Here is a 22,180-nt window from a genome sequence, read left to right as displayed (position 1 = left end):
AAATATTTCGCAATTTAAGCGACAAGAGTGAAAAACAAACACGAAAGCTGCAATAAATCAGAAAAAAGAATTATAATAAAAAACACAAATGATAAAATTAATAGAACGAGATAAACATTTGTATATCACATAGAAGTTGTAGGTTATCGATAGGTTATTATCGATATATAAAAACCTTTTTGTACTGTAACTTGTGCAAACTGTACTGCTCCTTTTTTGATTTTTTTAAACAAAATTAAAATTCCAAACAGAATTTATTTTTTTCAGACTCGTTTTGCTTTAAAAAAAAAATGTCGTCTGCATGACAGTAAAGGTAATGTTATAGAAATTAACTAAATTACCAGTCCGTGAATTTGCCTACTTTAAGTTGTTACTTATATCAAGGTTATATAATTTTTCTATTGTTTCTATACTATTTAAAGTAAGGTTTTCTTTATATATCTGATAAAACGTTAGATAAGATTTTCAGTTGTAAGAAAAGTTGGCAGGAAATAGTGAGGAGGAAAATTGAATTGATATGGGAAAATTATATTGTATATGTTATTTTGTCATACAGGATGTAAATAATCAACTTTATTGTTGTTAGCTAGGTCAATAATTATTAAAAATTTCGTTGATTAGGAACACTTTCTGTTTTCGAAATTGGATATTTTCCAGACTATATTTAAATAGCCGTTTTGGAAAAGTGTGATATCATAGAAACACCTAGAACCGAACGGATATTCTTCTAATATGAAATTTTATTCCTTATAATTAGACTGGTGATAACCCCGTCATTTAGTAGTTTAGTTGACTACACTTCACATATCTCAAAGAAAACTTTTTGCCGTGAATACGTCTTTAAATTTGCTATCATATGGAGGCAATCCCAAAAACCTAATGTTAACAAAATCGGGGAAGATACAGTTTGGCATTATAGTTTCGAATCTATCGTCTACATCCAAAATTAAATTAGACCACTGGATAGCTAAAGGATCAAAGAATTCATTACGATAAGGCTGGAAACATAGTGGAGCGGCGAGCAAAGCGGCGATGATAGCGAAGAGCAAAGCGGCGAAATCAAACAGAAGTTAACATATGGGACCGCGCATAGTGGCGAGCAAAGCGAAGATAGAGCAATTCTATCTATTTCTAGTGTTTGTTTTCGCCGCTTTGCTCTTCACTATCATCGCCGCTTTGCTCGCCGCTCCACTATGTTTCCAGCCTTAAGCGAGGACTGTGACGCATCGCGCGCGGTGGAGGGGGAAGCGTCGCCATTTTGAGATCATTTTGCTGCGTATCGAGATTTGCAATTAGTATAACTTTTAACTCGGAGAAGCTACGATGTTCGTTAAAGTTTTAATCGTCAGCTGTCGTCACAATCTATCGATTGTATATAAAACAGTGTAAAATAGTGACAGTGAATATAGTAAGGTGTTAGAATAAAAAAATATCAAAAATATATAATGTCGGCCTACACGCGTCGAAAAGCCAAAACCAAATACAGAGATCGTATACGGTTGGAAATGGCTTCTCAAGAACAATCGAATGCTAATAATAAAACACCATATGACCAAGTCAAGCTGTGCCGTAAAACGTAAAAGAATGAATGCGGCCGAGCGGATCAACGACGGTGTCCAGTACATCTGCAGCTGGAGGGGTTGAAATTATGCAAGTGGATGATGAAATCGCTTCTACATTGACAACGGGACTGTATAGGCATAGATTGTGTTCGATCGTCGATTATGAAGACACATTGGGCAGCAGCTAGTGCACGTTTCACTACGACGTTTGTCAACAATCCATTCGGACATAAGTGGTGATGTGTGTGATCGTCTATGGTTTCTGCGCTCATTGAAGCTAACAAAAGAAAAACACTTACCGCTGCTTAATAATATATTATTATTATTATTATTAATAAAAAATATAACCCGGTACGTAAACGTATTCACGTACTACACACTACCGTATCTATGACATAGCCACAGTTTTTATAGATAGTTCTGTAAAAAATGATTCAAATAAAAATGAAAACATCACCTATATAGTTCGTATATTAATATTTAGTAATCGCCTTATGTCATTACCACTAATAATTGTGAACGTTCGAGATTTACCAAAAAAAAAAAAATTAAAAAACCTTACAGAAACTATTATTTCCACATTTATTCTCAATCCAGCAAGGACAAAACGACCCATCATCCTCAAACTCAAGTGACAACATTATAGGGCATCATCATGGTTTCTATTTATGCGTAATACAGCATAATTTGTAATCAACTTGTACTTGTAGCGCTGCTCTGTAGCGGGTTGTTAGAACTATTTCTTTCACGTCATAACTAGAATATCTTGGGTGTGTTCGCTTTTTGTTTTATTTATTTTTAAGAAAATGACAAACACACACGTCATAAATCACTTAAACGTTATAGTGTCATATTGTCTATTCTATATACATATTATATGAACACAACCTCAATAACATAAATTACAGTAAGTTCAACGATAAAGGCTTCCGTTAATTGTTATTTCAATGCCATTTCAACATTTTTTCTATTATTTCTAAGCAACAATGAAAACATGCGAGTAACTACAGATAAAATCAACTCCGGAGGGTAATTTAAAGTAATAATTTTTTTTTTGTATAAACTTCATAATGTAAGAAATAAATATTTTTTAACAATTTATAAAAATTTGGGGAAGAAAGTAAGTAGAATCTTGTAAATTTAGCAAAAAAAGTTGGACGAGTATTCAATTGGTTTTGTTTTTAAGAAAAAGCTGCACAAAGTTCGTAAAATGGCCATTTAAAGAAATATATCTATTACGTTGCATAGCGAGTGCATGAGCCTTGTCAGGCTAGTATACGTAATAGTTCTAACAGCAACTACATGAGAGCGCTACAAGCACTGTGTAATTAAACATTTTCTCAATTTATCATCAATTTTTATATTAAAAATAAATAAATAAAATTTATTCAAATTAAGTAGCAGGAATTTGTTAAAATTGAAATTGGAATGATACTTATTAAGAAGATTTATAAATAAGCCTTCTGGATTTAAAAAGAAATTGTGAAAATGGGAATTCCAGTTGTGTTAGCAGTAACCTTCAGCTGTAACTATAAGTAGCGCATTAAAAGTTGTACCGTGGAAGTCACTGATGCTAGCTAAGTGCGTAGTAGACTACATTATGGGTGTGTACCCCATATTATGTAAGTAGCTAGGGTAACCATTTAGTCAGTATTTGCGTCTCAAAGCGTGAGAAAAAAGACCAGTCCCAATCTAATGACGTATTACATCGATGATCACCAAGACGTGCTAATCTGCATGGGATTACTTAGATAAACATGAGATAGTTAATCTCTATTACTTAGACTAAGGCGTGATAAGGAGGGAAATCTTACCAATATGTTTGATATACTTACAAGTTCATCCAGTACTAACTAACCTCCAAGTAGGATTATATTTCAGAAACGCCTATTATTGGTTAAGACATTCATCATTACCCTAATATTATTAACATCATACGTGACCCTAACAAGACTACATTAATTATAAATTCGTTTTCTTGATAAAAATAGGATTAGGTAGAGTTGCGATTAAATGGTTGCTCATTAAGATCTAAAAATAAATCTTATGGTTGCAGAAGGAATAAAACTGAACAAAATTGAATTTCCGGTCAGGTAAGCAGAAGATTCAGTTTTACGAAGTAGCGCATTACGGCTAAGTTCCGTCAAAAAGTAAAAGTAAAGTAAAGTAATGCCTATTTTTTCAGGCAGGCTTTACGTCCAACTACCAAATTATAGACAGAGGCGACTAGCAAAACATCCTTTACTGTAAATTTCTCATATTAACCATTAAATAAAATCCAAGGCCTCTAGACCGGGAATCGAACCCACTAAACCAACAATACAACTTAGCTTTACGGGTCTAGCCTATAACCGCCTAACATCCTTTACTGTAAATTTCTCATATTAACCATTAAATAAAATCCAAGGCCTCTAGACCGGGAATCGAACCCACTAAACCAACAATACAACTTAGCTTTTCGGGTCTAGCCTATAACCGCCTAACATCCTTTACTGTAAATTTCTCATATTAACCATTAACTAAAATCCAAGGCCTCTAGACCGGGAATCGAACCCACTAAACCAACAATACAACTTAGCTTTTCGGGTCTAGCCTATAACCACCTAACATCCTTTACTATAAATTTCTCATATTAACCATTAAATAAAATCCAAGGCCTCTAGACCAGGGAATCGAACCCACTAAACCAACAATTCATCTTAGCTTTGCGGGTCTAGCCTATAACCACCTAACATCCTTTACTATAAATTTCTCATATTAACTATTAAATAAAATCCAAGGCCTCTAGACCGGGAATCGAACCCACTAACCAACATTACATCTTAGTTTTACAGGTATCGCCACTAACCGCTCGGCTACCATCAAGAACTTATTATTCGCTGGCGGATGTGGAAGTGGTGCTTCCAGTGTGGTTTCTATTACAATGCAGTATCATGTATTATGTACTTGTCAGGGTATCCAAGACTGGCCAACAATCACAATGATAACATCTAAGTTGCTTTTCATCAGTCTTTCAGTTATTAAAGAGAATGTTTTCTAAAATGGAAAATGAAGTAAGTCTGCAATGAATTTAATTGGATATAAGTAAAATGATTTTGATATAATGGAATATGTTGACCAACTTTTATTGAGTGATATGAAATTAGAACATTTTCCATGATAAATTTGATTGGACCTTGGACAATAAGTTTATGCCTCAGTTGTCATGAAAGAGAATTAGTTTATCAAACAGCATGAGATAGTTATGGAAGGTAAGTTAGCTGCTGGCAAAATTAGTGTCACGTCCAATGTTTTAAATTGAAATATAAAATTTATTAATAATAATAATAATAATAATAAGGAAGCGCTATCATGATGTAGGGTTTAAAAATAGAAGCTCTATTTAATTTGTTGGCTCTCGTGAAAATATCAAAACGTCTATTAAAAATGATTAGGAATTTATGCGGGGGTTTCCCATTTAATTAAAACAATGATTTAATTTTTGGAGAATAAAAATAATGTAAAATAAAAATACAGTAAATATGTTCAGTTGTATAACTATTTATTATCAATATATATTTATTTTTATTTATTTTAAATGCTTTAAACTCTTACGGGTTTTTTTGTTTTTTCGGGAATAAAACTCCTTGATTACGGACGGAATAATTGTTTTTCAGTTGCTATAAGCAACGGAGTAATACAGTAAAAGTATTACAACATGCGGGTATCCGACCAACTTTATATATTAATTACTTAAGTACCTTACTCTGTTGTAAAGTGACCTTTGTTATTTATTGCTAGGGTTAGCACTTAAATAGAATTGGGCATTAAGTTGAACAAAAAAAAAAAAAATAAAGTATTAAAAAAAATAATACAGTATCCATAGAAAGCCATGAGTAAGCATTTAATTGTTCGCCAAGTAATTACTTTAAAAGACTTATTGATCAATTAGTAGTGCCACAGTTGGTTAAGTTTTCAAAATTAACTTTATACATTCTTTTACTGTGGTAATTGTAAGTAACAAAAAATGTGAGCAACAAAACTCACCGTCACCATGATTACGCATATTTGTGCTCTAAATTTAGGGTAGGGGTGCCCTCCATCAGAAAAATTTACTACAGACTTGTATATACTTAAGTACTGGAGAAATGAGATTATGTAAACAAACAAAGATAAACTGTGAATTACAAAGAGAGAGTTAACTAAATGAGGAGAAAAATTCATGTAATTGAAATTTATATTTAATGTGATTAAAAAAGAAAAAAGAATAATTGAGAAAGATAAAATACATCGGGGGGGGGGCATTAAGAAATTCAACCATTTTTCTATTTTTTCAGAATTATGCAATCAATTGTAACAACTAGCGCCCCTCCCTGAGGCAAAATACAACTTTTCGAAAAATGAGAACAAACATTTTGCATAGTTGGTCGAAAAAAAATAATCATACCAGCACTGGATTTCTAACCTCTATTTCTGTTCGAAGTGTGATCGAAAATGTTTTACATCAATGAGGTGATTAATAAGTGTGTGTATATTATTATTTTTTGACGTGGTAGATTTAGGAATAAAGTGAAATTATACGGATACGCAGATAGAAGACATTTAGTCTGGGTTATAGCTTTTGGTTAAGACTGAAGAATTGTTGGAATTACAGGTACGATCTAGAGTGATTTACGAGGGTCGTTTGAAAAGTCCGTGCAAAGTCAGAGAGATAGCACCACTGGCGCGTATCGAGGTTATGTTTAGTTAGTAGCATCTCTTGGAAGACCACACATCAAGTTCCAGCCAGATCGGTCTATTTCTTTGTGTTTGGCATTCGTTTGAATCGAGGAAGTCGAGTGATTTTCAAAAAATGGACGAAAAAGAATTTCGTGTGTTGATTAAACACTACTTTATGAAAGGCAAAACGCCTGAGGAGACTAAAGAGAAGCTTGATAAACACTATGGTGACTCTGCACCTTCGATTAGAACAGTTTATAAGTGGTTTCAAAATTTTCGGAGTGGCCATATGGGCACAAGTAACGCTGAACGTTCTGGACGCCCTGTTGTGGTTACTACTCCAGAAATCATTGATAAAATCCATGATATGATGATGGATGGCAGAAGAGTGAAGGTGCGTGAGATTGCTAGTGCTGTGGGCATCTCGAATGAACGGGTACATAATATTTTGCATCAACATTTGGACATGACAAAGCTATCCGCAAGATGGGTGCCGCGATTGCTCACGCTTGACCAAAAACGAAATCGTGTGAAGTGTTGCAAGGACGGTTTGCAGCTGTTCCAGAAGAATCCGCAGGACTTTAAGCGTCGTTTCGTCACTGTGGATGAAACATGGATACATCACTACACTCCTGAGACCAAAGAACAATCTAAACAATGGGTTACCAAGGGGGGAATCTGCGCCAAAAAAAAGGCGAAGACCGTTCCTTCGGCCGGAAAGATTATGGCGACTGTCTTTTGGGATTCGCATGGAATAATCCTCATCGACTATCTGGAAAAGGGTAAAACTATTACAGGTGCATATTATTCATCGTTATTGTACCGTTTGAAAACCGAGCTGCAAGAAAAACGCCCACGATTGGCCCACAAAAAAGTCTTTTTCCATCACGACAACGCACCAGCTCACACCTCAGCAGTTGTGGTCGCAAAATTAATGGAAATAGGGTTCCAACTCGTTTCACATCCCCCCTATTCTCCAGACTTGGCTCCCTCGGACTACTATTTGTTCCCCAATATGAAGAAATGGCTGGCGGGAAAAAGATTTTATTCAAACGAGGAGGTGATTGCAGAAACGAATGGCTATTTTTCAGACTTGGACAAATCCTATTATTCGGAAGGGATCAACAAACTAGAGCAGCGTTGGACGAAGTGTATAAGCCTAAAAGGAGACTTATGTTGAAAAATAAAAAAGGTTTACCCCAAAAAATTAAGTAGTTTTTATTTTTGCACGGACTTTTCAAACGACCCTCGTACTTATTTAGACAAGATAGTGCTAACAGTTTTCTTATTAAAAATGTCCAATTCCTGATGCCTATATCTTTGCTTTAGTTATTTTACCCGAAACATACAGAATAATAAATAAGTTCGAAATTCAATATTTTCGTAAAAAGACTTGCTCAAGTTACAGAACATTCTTCATCTTATTTGAAACTTTTTTTGATTATAGGGCAATTTTATAAGAGAGTGGTTTAATCGTAAGATTTTGCAATGAAGTGTCCGAGAGCAAGGAGTTCTTAAAGAATTTCTAGACCAGAATATATCCTCTTTTTTTTACGCTATTATAGATAATATGGTGCCTTGATTTTCTTTAAAGCTAATATTTTGAAACAGTTTGCCTGGTAAACATTTACTTTATTAGGTTTAGTCGATAACAGCTGGGTGTAACTGACTTTTTTTAAACTTTTATCTACGGATGATGATGAGCTTATGCGCTTGGCTACGTGACAGCTCTAACTCTTTGATTTCTGAAATTTTTTCTACAAATAGCACGACGCTATGAAACAATTACTTCCCGTGGATTTGTAACAGCTTAACAATTCGTGTAGGCAGTCAACTGTTAAACACGCTGTTGAAAATTAGCCGGTCTCAGTTGGTGGGAAGACAGACAAACCATTTATACTCACTGTTGGTGATAGATGAAACTAGAAATTGCGACAAGCTACCACGTACAATGGCACAACCAAAATACAAAAAATAAAAGTAAACTGACAATAACTTGGAAACAGATCTGTCTAGGAGTTCTCCAGTTAGGTAACAAAACATAAATTTTTACTTTACGTGCATCGTAAGAAGCGTAACATTTATTCAATTTCTACATGGTCTAAATATGGAGAACTTTTTTTAAAAAATTCTCTAGGGTACTTGGTTTAACTGAGTTCAAAGTGAAAATGAAAGAGAAAGTGGTTTGGTTAATATTAATTGATCTCGGAAAAAATCTCGAGTTAATTTAAACTTAATATTTAGAAATGGCAACAGGACGAACTAATTTATGATATGAGTTTTTCATTTTTTTTTTTCTTTTTTAATGGATTTTCCTGAAAAACAGCTTCAAAGAAAATCTTTAGAATTCGGATGCTGAGTGCACAGAAATTAATCTTAAAATTTTTGTTGTTCATTCTTTTTGGTGACTGATTCATATTTGTCAATAGGATGAAAAAATAATTGCCATTTCAGTCGTGATGTATTTATTCTGCCGGAGCTTTCGGACCTAGGGACTAGGTCACATCTTCAGGGCTGTGGAACATATTTACAGTGCGTTAACAATGAGTACTATTAAAATGAATATGTATAATATAATATTTACCTAGTTTACAAAGTAATATTTTTACATTACAGGGTTGGTGTGTCTTCTGTCTTGTCTCTGTTCATGGACTGAGTGTGATCGGTCTGTGTGTGATATGTGTTAGGTTGTGTGGAAGTCAGTGTAGCCAATTGTCAAGTATTTTGCAGTAAGTTGGCCGTATATGTTGTTTAAATTGTGTCAGTTTTTGAAATTTAAACTGTTTTCTGTCTTAGATATGTACATCATTTCTAGCACTTTCCTTTTTTTGTGTGTTGGTTTCTGATTTAAGTATCTTTGTGTTTGGGAAATCTACTTAAAATTTTTATTGGTCTGCAATTAAAGCAGCAGAAATTCAGTTAACCAGTTAAGCGTGTTAAGACTTGTATACACGTCAAACCAAATCTCTGTTACGGTGCGTTCGACGTGTATACTCGTTGTGAAAGTTATAAAGTTGCCATTAAACTATAAAAACTCGAAATTTTAATAAGAATACAATACTATTTGGTGGGATGTTTCCTTTATCTTACCCAATAGAACTGCGGTGGGAGTCAGCCAAATGATGAGTGGTTGGTACATGTTTGGTCTCCCCCATTAGAGATTGGGGAATTACGCACACAAATAGAAGCTCTCAAACCCTTGTGCAATGCCCGTTTTTTTTACCTTTTAGATAGAGGTTCAGACCTCACAGTATGAGCATGATTTCATTTTTACACAGAATTCAAAAAGCTCTTTTCTTCCTTGTAAAAAAAAAGCTCTTGCGCCGTCCCTAGTTAACTAGAGCAATACATACGTGAAGAAGCGGTGCATAGATTTTTGAATGAGCACAGAATGCTCTCTTGTAATCTGTAAGCCCACAGAGAGAGATTGCAGAAAAAGTCGCCTGCAGTGCGACTATTTACGACTATTGTAAACTTTTAGTTGTTTTTGCCCTACGATCGACGTGTATACACGTCCATTGTCTGATTTTAATTGCGCACACTGTGAGCAGGGTTTTTTAAAAACTAAATTCCACGCTTAACTGGTTTTAAGTAATATTTATACAGAATGGATAGATTTTGTTTAAAACATTAGCGTCGAGTGTGTTCCATAGTGGTAGACATTCACATTAGAACTTTCTACAAAATATACAATTGTGTGTTATGTTTTAAAAAAAATTAAAAATGCAGTCTTTGTTTTATTTTATTTATTTATTTTTTTAAAAAAAAAACTTTTCGTTATCAGTAAACTCAGAACGCTATTTCCTTTGTAACCTCTGTCTACCAAATTAACGAGAAGTTGGATGGTGTGGGGAAAATAGTTTCCCAAATATAGAAGAAAATTATATTGATAGGTGAAAGTTAGCATTTTCTATAGATAACTGATTTTCATTGTCTTCCATATACTTGAATGTAGTGTAAATCAATGGCTCACGTGTACAAAATTTTCATAATGTGAAGTGAAATTCCCTGCAAAAAAAAATGAAAACTTCATTGTTGCAGTGTGGAAAAACCAGTATTCAATTTGAGCGCTAATTTTTTTTCCGGAAAAATTATTTTAACTTCAAATACGAGGGTCGTTTGAAAAGTCCGTGCAAAGTCAGAGAGATAGCACCACTGGCGCGTATCGAGGTTATGTTTAGTTAGTAGCATCTCTTGGAAGAACACACACCAAGTTTCAGCCAGATCGGTCTATTTCTTTGTGTTTGGCATTCGTTTGAATCGAGGAAGTCGAGTGATTTTCAAAAAATGGGCGAAAAAGAATTTCGTGTGTTGATTAAACACTACTTTATGAAAGGCAAAACGCCTCAGGAGACTAAAGAGAAGCTTGATAAACATTATGGTGACTCTGCACCTTCGATTAGAACAGTTTATAAGTGGTTTCAAAATTTTCGGAGTGGCCATATGGGCACAAGTGACGCTGAACGTTCTGGACGCCCTGTTGTGGTTACTACTCCAGAAATCATTGATAAAATCCATGATATGATGATGGATGGCAGAAGAGTGAAGGTGCGTGAGATTGCTAGTGCTGAGGGCATCTCGAATGGACGGGTACATAATATTTTGCATCAACATTTGGACATGACAAAGCTATCCGCAAGATGGGTGCCGCGATTGCTCACGCTTGACCAAAAACGAAATCGTGTGAAGTGTTGCAAGGACGGTTTGCAGCTGTTCCAGAAGAATCCTCAGGACTTTAAGCGTCGTTTCGTCACTGTGGATGAAACATGGATACATCACTACACTCCTGAGACCATAGAACAATCTAAACAATGGGTTACCAAGGGGGAATCTGCGCCAAAAAAGGCGAAGACCGTTCCTTCGGCCGGAAAGATTATGGCGACTGTCTTTTGGGATTCGCAAGGAATAATCCTCATCGACTATCTGGAAAAGGGTAAAACTATTACAGGTGCATATTATTCATCGTTATTGGACCGTTTGAAAACCGAGCTGCAAGAAAAACGCCCACGATTGGCCCACAAAAAAGTCCTTTTCCAACACGACAACGCACCAGCTCACACCTCAGCAGTTGTGGTCGCAAAATTAATGGAAATAGGGTTCCAACTCGTTTCACATCCCCCCTATTCTCCAGACTTGGCTCCCTCGGACTACTATTTGTTCCCCAATATGAAGAAATGGCTGGCGGGAAAAAGATTTTATTCAAACGAGGAGGTGATTGCAAAAACGAATGGCTATTTTTCAGACGGACAAATCCTATTATTCGGAAGGGATCAACAAACTAGAGCAGCGTTGGACGAAGTGTATAAGCCTAAAAGGAGACTATGTTGAAAAATAAAAAAGGTTTACCCCAAAAAATTAAGTAGTTTTTATTTTTGCACGGACTTTTCAAACGACCCTCGTATAATATACCTTATTTTCATTTGTAGTACTGTTATTAATACTCGTATATAGCATGTATTGTACAATATTTAGGACACGTTAGGTAATTTTAAAAAAAGACACCACTTTGTTGTTAAAAATAGTAAATGAACTAAAACTCTGCCCAGCTTCCGCCAAATAAATCTCTATTCCTGGTGCTAGTAATAAAGATTAACGCTACAGTTCACAGCAATTTGAATTGATTCCTTCCTTGAACGTGTGAAATGAAATAAATGTAACATTGTTATTCGGAGTATTTTATTTTACTTTTTTCTTTTATTAATGATTTAAGGCGCGTCAACATCTAAGATTATTGGCGCCCGGAGCTTTTTTCAGTGCACTGTACGGCCTCACGGACAGTGTTCTCTCGTTACAGACAACACTGTAACATCATCGGACAGTGTTGTCTGTAAGAAGCTTCTAGGAAGAGAAAATCTAAGGGCCACAGCAGCTGGTTTCGAACCTGGGACCTCCGCGTGGGAATCCAATACGCTAACCGTATAGCTAATCCCTTCCCTTCGGAGTATTTTATTGTTTTTCAAAATTTGGAGATTTTCAGATGGCATTGGAAAAAGATCACTAGGGAAAATCCAATATGAATTTCGTACGAATGGAGCCAAATACTTGTTATATTACAAAGATCAGTAAATAACACTTCAAAACTAGATTTGAACGGGAAACTGATTAAAGTCACATTGGACGATAATGCAAATAAATTTTCCGAATTGTTATGTTCACCAAATAGAAGTTTGCTTCGATATTATTATTCAAGTTCACATCAAAGGTACCGTTCAACTTTAGAATTTTAGAGTAAATAACTGAAATGTTATACCCGAAAAATACATTGGTGATTATTTACAACAAATCTCAACTCATCTTATCACAATGTAAAATCTCAAACATTTCTTAGATATTATTTATACAATATCACAATATGTAATAAAGCACTGATAAACTTCAATATGCCAACAACCATTTCGATCTCAATAGGATGAAAAAATAATTGCCATTTCAGTTGTGATACATTTATTCTGCCTAGCTTTCGACCTAGGGTCTAGGTCATCTTCAGGGCTAATTTACAATATACTGTTTTACATCATTAGAGGGTTGGTGTGTCTTCTGTCTTGTCTATGAACAGTATTACTTTGTAAACTAGCCCTGAAGATGACCTAGTCCCCTAGGTCCGAAAGCTCGGCAGAATAAATGTATCACGACTGAAACTGGCATTTATTTTTTTCCATCCTATTGAAACTATGAAATCAGTCACCAAAAATAATGAACAGCATTTCGATCTCATTACTTTCAACTACCTCAATATAATAAGAAAATTAAAAAATAGCAAAAATAAAGTTAAAAATAGGTTAAAACAATGTTTAAAAATAATCCCAGTTAAAGAAAAATAACCTAAACGGCAAAATAAACGTCCATTCTGTTTTTTTTTTTACAATGGCGGCAAGTGATAGAGGCGTGGCCAAACATAACTAAACCAGCCACAGGGCACAGGATTAGCCAGTCCAAAACGCCTCCGTCATCTCCTTTCCTCCATTGTTGTTATTCATAGCTAATTATTTCTATTAAACATACATATTTTAGATTTTTTTCACTATTTTTTTTTTCCATTGGTATTGATTGAAGAATCAAATTGAGCTTAGTTCAGATTCGATATTTTTTGAAATAGAAAACTATTCTGAGTGATTAAACGCCATTTTAAAGCGAGGATAATGACGTTTTATTATTTTTTTAAATTGTTTTAGTTCAACAGCATTTTCTTTTAAAAAAAACGCTTGACTTAGTTCATTTTCACAGTCATTAGCACTATTTTCACGCTTGCATACTATTTGGCCCCCAACAGGAAACTCCTCGATAAACTGAACACTATTCCACAAAGCAATGTACCAAGCACTAAATACAACTTTAAAGTTGAATAACTATCGAAACTATTTCCTCGCAAGTTGAAAATGAAATCCGTGAAAAAAAGTTACGCGAACCATAACTACATTTCTCTGTAGTGTGTCTTTCCGCTACTTAATGCTCTGGGGGGGGGGAAGGAATAAAAGAAATCCTTCTTCAGCCGGAAGTGCCACGTATAGTAATTCCCCCCCTATTTTCACTTTCTTTGGTTCTCATCAAGAGATAGTGTCTAGGTCGGGTTGATTTCCGTTTCCCAACCTGTGGTACGCGAGTTGCTGGTTGGTGATACGCGAAAAATAATCAATAATGGCAGACATAAAAAAATTTAAACAAAAATCAAAGCATAAAAATATCCTTTCCCATAATTTATAAAAATTATTTTAATTAATAATATTATACAGTAAAGTTGTTAATATGTTCACAGTAATAAGGTTAGTCTGTCTCAAGATATACGAGAAAATATAATAGCAAATTTAACAGGATTAAAAATTGTCTTTCATGGAGTATTTTCCCAAAACCCGAAAACACAAATGATAATTGGCTTTCAAAACCCCCCTTCTATAAAGAAAATTTAGGAAAAGCTACATCATTATCAATAAAAGATAAAGAAAATTTAATAGAATTGTCATGTGACAGAACTTGAATGATAACTATGTAAAGCTCTGCTTAAAGAGACTGGATTGTAATGGGTAAGCTCTATCCAAGCAACATTAAATTTAATTGGTACTTACAGGTAGTTGGATGCTTAAAAGAAATTAATTTAGAAGATTTGGGCCCAAATATAATAATCCTAAAGAAGAACTTTGTAAATTAATTAATAATTTTGAAGAGAAAAATATGTACGCAATTTTTAATTATTTAAAGAAAGTTTAAAAACTAAGATCTTACACTTTACAAAGTGAACACGAAGTGTAAGTGAAAGTTTATAAAGTGAACATGAACTTGGTACTCCTTTGTAACAGATACATTGGTATCTCTGTACTAGTAAAGATGATAATAGTAAAATAACACACTCGGAATAACAAATTTCACGAAATACAATCATTTTTACGAAGTGGTACAATTTAGCATGATGTACTACCAAGTGGTAGGCGAGCCAAAATTAGGTTGGAAAACGCTGCACTAAGAGATCCGGAAATAAGACATTGGTCAAAGTCAGTTAATGTAACTTCATAGCACAGGTGGGCACTGATTAAAAATACAAATGAATCATTTTAATTATTTGAATTTTTTAATTGTGATTTTATTTTTAATTTTAATCAGAATTTAATCGACGAAATTAATCGTACTTTTAATCATATGACAATCAATTAGTGAACTAAATTTCGATTTCAATCGATAATAAAATTGATTTAATCACTCTTTATATGACTTTTCAATTAATGGTTCAGACCACGTTTTGGCGAGGCCACCTTTCTCAAGTATGTCCTACAAAAAACTTTACGGATTACTTTTTTCAGACATGCACTTCACAAGCTTAAGAGATAGGTTCACCCTTTAAACTTATATTCAACAGTGTAGGTTGCTCACTCATCAAGACCTACATAGGGGAACCTACTCGTACACTGTAGCTATGCGTTTAGCGTATTGGATTCACACGCGGAGGTCGCAGGGTTTGAATCCAGCTGTTGACTGACTTAGATTTTTTTTTTTCCTCTTCCCACAAAGCTTCTTACAGCTCCACTGTACGGGTGATGGACAGAGTGTTGTCTGTAACGAGAGAACACTGTCTGGAGGCCGGCAATGCACTGAAAAAAAGCTCCTCTGATGTTGACAAGCCTTAAATCCTTAAAAATAAAAAAATAATACACAGTTTGGGGAGGGCCATCGTCTCAAAGAACAACTTGAGCGCTTTGTGGTAAGATAGCGTGGCTAATGTGCAACGGCCTTGTAGTTCTAGTCACGTGTTCAACGCTCTGGACTAGATATTCTTTTGTTCTGCATAGTTTGGTTGTATCAAACTGTATAATTATTGAACTTTTTTACGGTTTTATCTTGTGACTATTAAGTAGACAATAAACATTTTTTTTTTATATAACTTTGCGTCATTAAAATGAAAGTCAACAATTTACTTTCACTAGCGACTTACAGCTAGCTGGTGAGTTACCCGTCATATCCGACTTTCGAAATTGTAACCCTTACACTCCTTCTTAAGTATTGTTACACTGGTCTTTGTAATGCTGTGAGTCACTTTGACAGCACTGATTGTTGAGCTAATTGCTCTCGTCACTCGCAGAGGAAATCGTAAGGGCGCCTTACGCGAAGTTTATCTAGAAAGGTGCACGATAAGAGATTTAGGATTTTGGATTGAAGTGATTGTACTACACTGGAGGTTTGTGTGGTTGGTTGAGAGGAGGCTGGAAACTGTGATCAGGTAGTCTTTTCAATGGACCAGAACATCTGTTGAGTAGTTCATCTCTTTTTAGGATCTGTGTGTGGTGGTGGAGGTGGGGGGTTTCCCAGTTTAGTCATTTTATGAATGAACAGCCCCCAAAGGGTAGCGGGCAACATTGGTGTGAGGAATTGGGTTTAAATTTTGTAGTAAATTGAACGAAGAATGATGCAACAAACGATCATTGCAATGTGGAGGAGGATTTCAAGACAACATAATAATGGATATGTCCACGTTATGTGAGTAGAAAGGAAACGAATGTTTGACGACTTAAACAGGTATTTAGACACACTATTTCGCTACGAAGACGTAATATTCTCCAGCAACATCTATGTGCTTAAATCCTGTAGCAGAGCTAGCGAAGAAATACGAATGTATTTAAAAGTTATAGCCGAATTAGAATGAATGGAAGAAAATGGTGAAAATTAGAGAAGGATTACTTACTTACTTACTCAAGGGCTATAACGGTCCATGAAGGACCCGAGCCTCAGCCACTACAGCTCTCCACCTATCTCTATTTCTTGCCATCTCTGCTGACCAAGGACTTCCAAATCTTCCTGTACGTCGGTCAACACCATCCTAGTCGAGGCCTATCCCTCGGCCTTTTTCCACCAGGGTGTCCATATAGAGCTTTCCTGGGACCTCAAAGTCTCCTCCATTCGGTGCAAATGTCCCAGCCATCGTAGTCTACCCAGACTTTATAGTGGCCACTATATCAGGCTCACCGAACTCAGTTGAACCACTTCTCGAATCGTCCTGATTCTATAGCCATTCTGCTGCGTCCTTACAGGTCCGAAAATCCTTCTTAATACTTATCGTTCCTGCACCTGCACAACCTTTGTTCGTCCGCTTTGGTTAAGAGAAGGATTATGGTGATTTTAATTTCGGTTAAGCTATAATGATGGCAGGAATATAGAGTACTGATCCATCCATTAGTTTGTAAGTTTGTATGTAAATAGTTGTATATAGTAGAGGGATGAATGAGTGAAGCGAATGTATTTATAAGTAAGAATGGAGAGTGAGTGATATTCTAGTGATAAGCACTAGACGATGCTGGCTGTATGGCGGAAGACAATGCCAAAAAAAAAACAAAAAAAAATATATACCACGAAGGCTAAGAGAAATATACAATGGAAGAGTGTAAATTGTAGTTTGCGTTACAACTATAATGTAAAAGACATGTCTAGCAACAAAAAATAGAAATTTATTATACATATCACGAGACGTACGCTAATATCCCCGCACACAAAAGACGTCTGGCCTACATTGTTTATTTCCTGCAATGAGACGTGCTCTCCAACGACAAAAAAAAAGTAATAAAAACAGAAGAAGATGCGTTGTTTTAAATTAGACTTAACAAACCTTGTTAATAACTTAGTGAGTTTAAAAGTAACTGGAATGGAACAAGCTGTACAATAAGAAGTCTTAATAGAAACAATATAATCTATACATAATCTGTCTTGTGAAACAAAACAAGAAAATAATCCTAATTTGGCCCCGCAATGATTTGTAGCTACAAAGATTTCTTCCCATTTTTAGAATCTTAATCTTAATCTGGAATGTCATACCCAAACAATATATTGGTGATTATTTACAACAATCCTCCGAAAAAATTCTGTCAGGTAAATGAAAGTATTATCTCATGTAAATAATTGAATGTGTTTCTCGAAAGTCTAGAAAAAATAATAAAATGAAAAATTACTTCTCCCTTTACATACTAAATCACAGAATAACGATCAATTACACTTTGATAGTTAATAATACGTGGCCTAAGACCTGCGAAGATAATATGTATTGTTGGTTTAGTGGGTTCGATTCCCGGTCTTAGGCCTTGGATTTTATTTAATGTTTAATACAAGAAATTTATAGTAAAGTATGTTTGCTAGTCGCCTCCGTCCACGACACCTAATTGGTAGTTGGACGTTAAGCCCTGCCTGAAAAAATAGGCGATTACTTTACTTACGTGGCCTAAGTTTTTCGCTTTTCACTATTGCGATCTTGTAAAATTACATTACACTCTTCATCGGAACTAGATGAAGAAATTTTTAAAGCATTATTACGTTAGCATTAATAAATCGCTGGCTCAATATTACAAGGTTGTATGTTACATTTTTTTATTACATTAATATTACATCTGTTAAAAACAAGAAGGTTTAATAATTATTTGGTAATTTTGGGAGAGTTGCGTTTAATTACCAAAAAAATTGGAAAAATTTCAAACTTGTTTTTATAAATACACGTACTTTGCTAGTAGCGATCACCGCTTCGTCGAAGTAGCATAGAAAATTTCCGCTCCCAACATGTGGAGAGCGATGCTAAAAGTGCGCCATTCAACGGATAGTTCCGTAGCGCTCTTGTCTGCTGAATGCGCCCATTATTGTTCTTCCTTTATTTTAATAACCCGCTTAAATTCAGAAAATCCAAGTTCTATGTAACATTTAAAAATTTTTAAACAAAAATTTTCAGTATCAAAGTTGTACGATGAAACATATTTAATTAAATCTAATCTAAATAAGGCGAAATGGGAATTATTCAGTTTTGTTGTTTAGTTTACACATTAGTAACAGTTAGACTCAATTTTGCGGCGCTAACTTATCTAAAAATAGTAGAATAAAAATTTGAAATTTGGTTTTCTCTAAACCTGCCTCTGGTCACATAGAACCTTGTAATATTGAGCCAGCGAAATATCCTACTGTTGCCACAAAAGACATTTTAATTTTATTTAAACGTAAATTTTATAAATACATCACTAAAATGTAATATAAATAATTGCACTATGCAATATATATTTTTAATATAAGTCAACTGTACCTATAATTAATAAAGTTTATTATAACTGCTTCTAAACGGGGTTAAAATTAAAAATACAACCTCTTCAAGCTCCTGACTTATTTTCGAGGCCGCCATTTGTAATGTTTACATGAACGGTTAAAATCGATTGTAACATTCGCAAGCAAGTGGAACGCGGCAAAACCTCGGTCGTGAGCGTTATCGTTGTGGAACGCACCCTATGTGTGTCAATGTTAGTCTATAAATAATACAAAATAAATTAAGTAAAGTAGCTTCTTTATAACAGCTGTTTACTGGCTGTAAATACTACGTACAAGTGAGAGAAAACAAAAGTGCGTCTAAGTGAAACTTTATTTTTAACAGACGACAAAGGGATTTCCCCCCCCCCCCCTTAAATTAATATTCGATTTGTAGTAAATGGACTTAGTGACACAAGTTTTTTTTCCAGCTTAGCATAAAAACAATAACTAAAGGAAGCCAAGAAAAAGTTTTGAAGAAACCTTAATACTTTCCGGTTTAGAAGTTTAGGGAAAGGGTAGTAGGTAGGGTATCGAATAACATCCGGTCTTAGAATCATATTTCACACTTAACTATAAACATGTTCACTAAATATTAGTAATTTTAAAGAAGCTTTAAGTTTATAAATACTCTTTTACTATTTTTATTGACTTATGTCCAGAAGATTCCCGGATACCATGAGAGGAAACATTATAAGTGATTTTATAGGTGGTACATCTATACATTGGTTGCAATAGCACGTTAGTGTTATTGTAAAGAAAGTATAAAGCTTTATAGTTGTTGAAATTTTTTATAGACAAAAAGCCGCAAAAGGTTCCGTCAATTAAATTTCTCTTCCGGTTTTGGATTTAAATAAAACCTAAGAATCAGGAAGTTGTCGAAGACTTATATCTTAAATTTTTGAATCTTATAATTCCAATATGAGGTACGCAATCTTTTTCTATTTCTTAACAACAACTTAATTTCTTTGTTTCAGGCGAGAGCATCCACTGTTGGGTTTGTTCCAGTGACGTAGATCCAAGATGTGGTGATCCGTTTAATACCACACAACATATGTAAGAAAATAGTTTTTAGATTATTATCATTTAATTTGAACTTAGTTAATTAATTTCCTTATTATTAACCGTTACATCCGTTCTGTTCTCAAATGCAATTTTTGTACATTTTATTCCTCCTCTTATTGTACTAAGAAACAGGAAGTATAAACCGTACTAATCGATGGTTTGATTTAAAGTACTCATGATAATGAAAATAGGCATTACTCTTTACTACATTACTTAAACAGCTATTGTATCGAATATTTCTGTATTGATTTTTCACCAGAAATGTCTCCCCAGTCTAAAAAATTAATTTTTTCATAAATTGGTCCGTACATGTATGCGCACGCATTTCAATCGAGTCTGTATAGTTTGTACTAAGCATTTAACAATAAATCGCTTCTCGGCCCAACGATTTTTTGTTTTGATTGTTTTGGATATTAGACCACCGCTAGCTACAATAGCTATCGTCACTAATAGTGACAATGACAATAATATTGACACTACTCATTCATTATTAGCTGAGGGAAGAAGTTACCCAGTACACATTAAGTCATCTCTTGGGTTTACTGCTCTCTTCAGAAATTATTAGATCTTACACTACAAATATCTCGTAAACGACTCGATAGATTTTGTTTATATTTCACCTGTATATAAAGACATTTATTGTCTATAATTGTATAAAATTTCGTAAAATTCTGTCGAGTAGGAAACGTGATATTTAGTGTTAAATTTTCGTTTCTTTTAAAACAGTAAAATCTTTAACTTCAAATATCTCGTAATGTACTCGATAGATTTTGTTTATATTTCACCTGTATATGGAGACATTTATTGTCTATAATTGTATAGAATTTCGTAAAAATCTGTCGAATAGGAAACGTGATATTTAGTGTTAAATTTTCGTTTCGTTTGAAACAGTATAATATTTAACTTCAATTATCTCGTAAACTACTCGATAGATTTTGTTTATATTTCACCTGTATATGGAGACATTTATTGTCTATAATTGTATAGAATTTCGTAAAAATCTGTCGAATAGGAAACGTGATATTTAGTGTTAAATTTTCGTTTCGTTTGAAACAGTATAATATTTAACTTCAATTATCTCGTAAACTACTCGATAGATTTTGTTTATATTTCACCTGTTTATGGGGACAAAATTTATCTATAATTGTATAGAATTTCGTAAAAATCTGTCGAATAGAAAACGTGATATTTAGTGTTGAATTTTCGTTTCGTTTGAAACAGTATAATATTTAACTTCAATTATCTCGTAAACTACTCAATAGATTTTGTTTATATTTCACCTGTATATGGAGACATTTATTGTCTATAATTGTATAGAATTTCGTAAAAATCTGTCGAATAGGAAACGTGATATTTAGTGTTAAATTTTCGTTTCGCTTGAAACAGTGAAATCTTAACCTTCAAATATCTTATAAACTACTCGATAGATTTTGTTTATATTTCACCTGTATATGAAGACATTTATTGTCCATAATTGTATAAAATTTCGTAAAAATCTGTCGAGTAGGAAACGTGATATTTAGTGATAAAGTTTCGTTTCGTTTGAAACAGTAAAATCTTTAACTTCAAATATCTCGTAATCTACTCGATAGATTTTGTTTATATTTTACCTGTATATGAAGACATTTATTGTCTATAATTGTATAAAATTTCGTAAAATTCTGCCGAGTAGGAAACGAGATATTTAGTGTTAAATTTTCGTTTCGCTTGAAACAGTGAAATCTTTAACTTCAAATATCTTATAAACTACTCGATAGATTTTGTTTATATTTCACCTGTATATAAAGACATTTATTGTCTATAATTGTATAAAATTTCGTAAAATTCTGTCAAGTAGGAAACGTGATATTTAGTGTTAAATTTTCGTTTCTTTTGAAACAGTAAAATCTTTATCTTGAAATATCTTATACACTACTCAATAGATTTTGTTTATATTTTACCTGTAAATGGAGACATTTATTTTTCACAAGTATATAAAATTTCGTAAAAATCTGTCGAATAGGAAACGAGATATTTAGTGTTAAATTTTCGTTTCGTTTGAAACAGTATAATCTTTAACTTCAATTATCGCGTAAACTACTCGATAGATTTTGTTTATATTTCACCTGTATATAAAGACATTTATTGTCTATAATTGTATAAAATTTCGTAAAAATCTGTCGATTAGAAAACGAGATATTTAGTGTTAAATTTTCGCTTCGTTTGAAACAGTAAATTCTTTTACTTCAGATATCTCGTAATCTACTCGATAGATTTTGTTTATATTTCACCTGTATATAAAGACATTTGTTGTCTATAATTGTATAAAATTTCGTAAAATTCTGCAG

At 34.0% G+C, this 22,180-nt stretch overlaps 1 protein-coding gene across 1 annotated transcript in view; it reads left to right on the top strand.

The window, feature by feature from the left end:
* Positions 1-22,180, top strand: part of LOC141458926 (UPAR/Ly6 domain-containing protein crok-like) — a 55,106-nt gene that overhangs the window by 5,811 nt on the left and 27,115 nt on the right. Inside the window, exon 2 of the mRNA XM_074137514.1 lies at positions 19,766-19,844. Within this exon, the coding sequence (XP_073993615.1) occupies positions 19,766-19,844 (79 nt within the window). The remainder of the gene's footprint in view (positions 1-19,765; positions 19,845-22,180) is intronic.

Source organism: Rhodnius prolixus, unplaced genomic scaffold (genome assembly GCF_049639745.1).
Source record: "Rhodnius prolixus isolate KJV_2025 unplaced genomic scaffold, Rpr scaffold_5, whole genome shotgun sequence".
NCBI lineage: Eukaryota > Metazoa > Arthropoda > Insecta > Hemiptera > Reduviidae > Rhodnius > Rhodnius prolixus.
The sequence above is the reverse complement of the archived record's forward strand: the minus strand, read 5'-3'. Positions and strand labels throughout refer to the sequence as shown.